The following is a 5,773-nucleotide window of genomic DNA, read 5'->3' on the forward strand; positions in this document are numbered from 1 at the left end:
AAGAAAAACCCAAAGAACAAACGAAACCTCAGATCGAGCTTTTGCTGCTTAATTAATTTGCCAAGTCGGTCTAAGTTGCAAATGATATATGGATATGGCCGTTACGGTGATCTCATCTGCCTAGCTAGGCTAGCTAATTAACCCCTCGCCTTGAGATCAACCACCACCACGCTAATGTTATCGGAGCTCTCCCTCCCGAGGGCCAGCCTCGCGAGGAGGGCCGCCGCGCGGAAGCACCGGGGCTCTTCCTCCTGCGAAACCACCGGCGCGGCGCCGCCGCTGCTGGGAGCGGCTTCGCTGCTCCCAGCTGCAGCAGGAGCTCTGGTCGGGCTCCCGTCTTCCAGGCATTGCCTGGCCACGTCGCAGGCCACCTTGTTGGAGATCACGTCCCACAGCCCGTCGCTCGCGAGGATCAGGCAGTCGTCGTCCTCGCACCTTTCCGTTATGCTGATCTCTGGCTCGCATATCACTTCTGGCTTCAGGAGCCTGTGCCCTGCAAGAATATATAGTTACAATGTCCGAAATGAGATCAAATACTTCTTCATGCATGCTTCAGAATCAGAACAACATATATAGCTAGTGAGAAGAAATGAACTTGTTCTAGGCATGAACAAACTTCAAGTCTCTGCCTTTTCACCCTCTTTCAAAATAATTAGTAAAACTGCTCTCACATTAAAACAAAGCAAGTACCCTGTTCATAATTAATAGGAGCCGCTTCCGGTGTAGGCGTACCCAAAACTGATAGGATGTGTTAACACCAACTTACCAATATATTTTCATATAACACATATGAAGATCTACACTTACCACTTCAGACAAAAAGTTTTTTTAAGAGGATTAAAAACCACAATAGTTACAATACTCCTATAATTAACTTAGCTCAAAATCATGATTGCTACCATTGGCAAACTTGAGCAAAAAGTAGCACGACTTGATCCAAAATGATGTAACATGCACCTATCCTGACTACTTATATGATTGCTACCTTCAGGAAAAGTAATAACAACACTTTTAACATTGATGAACCGGAGACCAACATGTGTGTCCTTCTAGTCCACTCCATTTTTCTGTGGTTGTTGTCAACTGTCATATATATATGCATGATAATGCAACTATCTGGAACTTGCTCTATAAATATATACCCCGAGGCGCCAGAGTGTTGGACCTTGAGTGGCTGGCGTGTGATGGATGGACACGGCTCATATATATGGTCAATCTTGTTGATAATTAACCAATTGGTATAGCACAACTCATCAGGCCATTGCTAGTGATGGCCATTAGTTTTAGAGGCCGGAGATGTGACTCATAATTATTTATCTTGTCAACAACAGCAAAAGTGACATACGTACCGGGAGGTCACCCATCTCTGTCACCCATTATCCAATATAGTACAAAAGAAGAAGTGGCAAACAAAAAGTGTAGAGGACACCTCAGTTTCATAGAAAGTACACCATGAGAGTCACAACCCGTATCTTCCTATTTTATAATTATAAGCATGGAATTTAAAAAGGCAGGAAGGACCATGCTGGCATCCACGAAACTTAAATTAGTTCACATATATTTTGTTTTCAGCGGAAAGGTTAACATGACTACTCTTAGTAATTGTTAATTGGTAGTAGATATAGATGGATGGTGGTAGCAAGATGCAAAGCAACATTTTATCATGCAGTTGTTTCCATATATAAGAAGGCAACAACACAACGCGACAAACATCTCCCCTTTCTGATATGATATTATAGTGTTAATCACCCCTCCTTGCTAATGGGAGCAAGACCACGTGTTTGAAGCAAGGAAACGACACGTGCGCTTTATGGAACCAATCACACGTACGATAGGTCACCCCTCCTTGACATCATGGTGTGTGGCAAGGCACACATGACGAGCAATGTTGGAAGTGCTCCACATATATATAGCCAGTTGCGTTCGCATCACATCTGGACAAGGAGACGCTCCTGCATGGCCTATTCGCGAAGGATTCCAAATTTGATGTGGATGACAACACTGTTCTCGTCTAGCTGCCAGAGGTGAGCTGGGGCTAAACACATGAAAGTGTTGTTGTTGTTGTTGTTGTTGTTGTTGTTGTTGTTGTGTCTTGTATTGATGGCCTGAGGTGTATATTAGGCAAGTCGGTTGCTAGTGCTAAACCGAGCATGCAGTCTAGTCTAGCTATCGGCTGCGAGTATATATATATATATATATGCAAAAGGGCAGATTGACTAGTCCTTAACTTGATGCATGAACTTCCCGCTCAAAAATAAAAAACTTGATGACAACTACTCCCTAGCTAAGTAAATATAACTAGGTAGTATAATATACTCCCCTCCGTTCCTAAATATAAGTCTTTATAGAGATTTCGGTATGAACCACATACAGATGTATATAGATGCATTTAGATTGTAGATTCACCCATTTTGCTTCGTATGCGGTCCATAGTGAAATCTCTCCAAAGACTTACATTTAGGAACGGAGGGAGTAGAAGGCATGCATGGTTGGCTAGTCAAACTGATCAGGACATATATAATGTAGGTCAAGTTATAAATGGAATCGAATCCAATGAGAGGGTGCGTGCATGGCGAGGATGGTACGTAATTAAGGGAGCAAGCGAAGGGAGCGTACGTACCTAGCGCTCGGGACATGGCGAGGATGCCGCGGACGCGCGCTCCGTTCATGTACATGACCTTGCCGCCGGCCGCCTTGATCCGCGCCATCTCGTCCGGCCGGTCAGGCTGTCGATCGATTGGTTGGTTATAGTTAATAGAATGCATTGCATAGAAAAGAGATGAAAATCCATGCACGCATGCATAAGGTGGTAGCGATCGACGGACCGATGGAGGACGAATCATCAAATCAAATCAAATTGAAAAGAGAGAAATGCATGCATGCATGCGTGCATATGCGGTAGAACCAAGGGTAGAAGAAACGCATGCATGCAGCCCAGCCCATATATACCATACTAGCAGTTGTGATATTTGTGTGGAATCAGATGAGATGGCCCCCATTCCATTCCATCCCACCATATCCCAATCCCAACCGAGAGAGAGGAAAGAGAAAAGGCGTAGCGTTTCGGTGCCCAGGCTCATCTACTAGAAAAAATTCAGAAGTTCTGAAAAATATTGTGTGGTAGATAATTTGATGCATAAGATTCGCTTCAATTTTTAGCTCATTTGAACATCTAAGCAACTCTCAGCAAAAGAGACAAAGCGGGTCAGAACGGGACGTAAACAATAAACATTTTCACAAACCCCGAATTTGTCTTTTTTTTTTGTGCCGAGACCTGTTCAGATGTCCAAACGATTTAAAAATTTGGAACGAACCCATGCATAAAATTATGTACCACACCAAATTTTTTTGGAATTTTTTAAATATTTATTTTGATTTTTTGTCGAGGTAAGCCTGAGCTCAAAAATGGATTACCGAGAGAGGCAGCCATACATATCTCACCACCCACTACTCTCTCTCTCTCTCTGTCGTGAGTGCCGACCAGTCCCCTTCCTTCTTTGAGGGTGGGCCCGTGTGCAGGAGGCTAGCTTTGAATCCCACACCCGCCGGTTGGCCATTGCGGTCACCCCACGTGCCTCACCACGCGTCCCCTCACCAGCCTATAGTCCAATCCCTTCTCACCACGTGGCGACGGTCAACCCCAGCTACTCCTAGCGATGAGAAGAGAAGAGAAGAAGCCCTAAACGTTGTGAGGTAATCACATGAACGCCACTGCTGCATGCCCATATGGCTTTGCAATAGTCGTAGGAGTACGTACGTACATACATACATACATACGTGGGCGAGCAGAGCATCCAATCCAATCCGACAAAGGAAGCAAGCAAGGAAAGGAAGGTGAGGACTGACCTTGTGGTCGTGGGAGAGCGGCACGGCGACGCCGCCCCGGGACAGCACGGCGCGGGAGTCGCCGCAGTTGGCCACGATGAGCCGGTCGCGGACCAGCAGCGCCACCACGGCCGTCGACCCCACGATGGCGCCTTTCTGCGCCGCCGACTGCAGGCACGAGCACGACTTGGGCACACTCGCAGTGCTCCCGCGCCCGCACGCGCACGCCGACACCGCCCGCGCGTCCGCCCGCGCGAAGCTCCTCGACAGGGCGCCACGCCACGCCACTTGCTCCTCCCACTCTTGCTCTCGCTGCTGCTGCTCCCACGATGACGATGATGATGACGATGGCGCCGCCGCCGGTTGCTCCGACTGCCGGTTATTGAATTTGAAGGCTGCCGCGGCGCCGGCCAGCTCCTCCGCGAGGATGACGTGCATCTGCTCCCTGCACAGCGCCGCGGCCTGCACCATTTCGATCATGCATCATCATCATCAGCGTTTAGAATATACTATTAGGAATGTAGGTAGTAAGATGCTGCTTGCTACGTGTCGAGCCGGAGCTGGATGTGGATCTGGAAGCTGCTGGAATGTGGCCAGGTGGATGGATGCCGTGGCGTACTAGATTAAGTACTCCGGGATTAGATTACAGAATTAATTAAGTACGTGAGGCGTACGTGGGGGCCGCCGTGTCCGTCGAAGACGGCGAACAGGTGCATGGGCGAGCCGTCGGCCCAGGCGCACAAGCTGGGGTGCAGCGACACCGTGTCCTCCATCTCCCGCAGCCGCCCCGCCAGCGCCACCGACCCGAACGACACGGGCCATCTCCACCACGACTTGTCCTTGTCCTTGTCCTTGTCCTTGGAGGGCAGCAGCTGGGGCGCCGCCGCAACAACCGCGTCAGAGGCACAGCCCGACTCCTCCTCCTTGGAGTCGGAGGAGGAGGAGGAGTCGGAGGAGGGCGGCGGGGACTGCACTTCCCCTCCTTCCTCGGGGGCGGGGGCGGGGCCGGGGGCAGGGGCGGAGGAGGCTTGGTGGGCGTAGCGGCGCGCGTGGAGGCGGGCGCGCCTGCGCAGGCGACCTTCCTCGGAGTCCCCCTGGGGCATGTTGTTGACGCCGGCGCTGGCCATCACCATGGAGGGAGGATCGGACTGTGACTCACACGGGGGCGGGGGCGGGGGTGGAAGAGGAGCAGCGCGGCGTGTACCGGAGCCGGAGCAGCAGCAGAGCGGAAGCGAATCCCATGAGAGAGCGTGCTTGGGTTGCTTCAAAGGAGGAGGAGGAGGAGGAAGTGGGTTTGTGTTCCTCCGTCCGTCTCATCTCGCGCAAGCCAAGGTCACTTCGGATGCCCGCCGGGGCCCACGTCCGGGGCGACGTGGCGACACGTGTCATGCGACCCGGACCACCCGCCAATGCCCTGCCTGCGTGGTTGGCTACCCCTCTCCAAGTAGTAGCATGCATGGGCCCAAATTTTTTTTTTGATTTTTTTAACAAAGAAAGGCGCACAAAGCGTCAAAACATTTTTATTCAGCTCAATTGCATCTTACACCTCAGTCCAATCGGAGGGGGAGGGGATTTCTTCTCTCACCTCTTCAGGCATGTGCGGTTCGAAATACCTCATCTCTACTGCATCGATTCATGTAGATGAGAATATTGTGGGAAAACTGGGGAAAACAGAGAGGATAGAAAGAAAGGAGAAGCGTAATAGTAGAAAAATTCATAAACTCCAAAATGATGAAAATGGAGAAAAAGAGCTCGGAGATGAAGAAAAGGCCGAGATTAATAATATAAAAAAACAAGGTGGGATTGGGGAGGATAAGGGAGTATGTGAAGCTAGAACTGTGCAAATGGTCATGAGGCAAGGAAATGTTCAGCCCATTGATGTATGGTATGATGAAGAGGACCTTGACTTTGGTGAATTGTTCATTAGAAAAACTCCGATTACACCCCA

At 49.7% G+C, this 5,773-nt stretch overlaps 1 protein-coding gene across 1 annotated transcript; it reads right to left on the reverse strand.

Moving 5' to 3' along the window:
* Positions 1-18: 18 nt before the first annotated feature.
* Positions 19-5,093, reverse strand: LOC119361639 (probable protein phosphatase 2C 37). Its single transcript, XM_037626776.1, has 4 exons — positions 4,500-5,093; positions 3,847-4,287; positions 2,621-2,726; positions 19-493 (listed from the first exon to the last, which is right to left on the reverse strand). Exons 1-4 carry the CDS (start codon positions 4,956-4,958, stop codon positions 138-140), a joined length of 1,362 nt encoding a protein of 453 aa, XP_037482673.1. The 5' UTR covers positions 4,959-5,093; the 3' UTR covers positions 19-137.
* Positions 5,094-5,773: the final 680 nt, after the last annotated feature.

Source organism: Triticum dicoccoides, chromosome 2B, assembly GCF_002162155.2.
Source record: "Triticum dicoccoides isolate Atlit2015 ecotype Zavitan chromosome 2B, WEW_v2.0, whole genome shotgun sequence".
In the NCBI taxonomy this organism is placed as follows: domain Eukaryota; kingdom Viridiplantae; phylum Streptophyta; class Magnoliopsida; order Poales; family Poaceae; genus Triticum; species Triticum dicoccoides.

What these genes read in the sequence shown, in the direction of transcription:
- LOC119361639 (XM_037626776.1), bottom strand. Translation starts at nt 4,958, where the DNA reads ATGGTGATGGCCAGCGCCGGCGTCAACAACATGCCCCAGGGGGACTCC. An exon ending in ACGGACACGGCGGCCCCCAC is followed by an intron (nt 4,288 to 4,499) that starts GTACGCCTCACG and finishes GAAATGGTGCAG; the next exon opens with GCCGCGGCGCTGTGCAGGGA. An exon ending in CGCCATGTCCCGAGCGCTAG is followed by an intron (nt 494 to 2,620) that starts GTACGTACGCTC and finishes ATATTCTTGCAG; the next exon opens with GGCACAGGCTCCTGAAGCCA.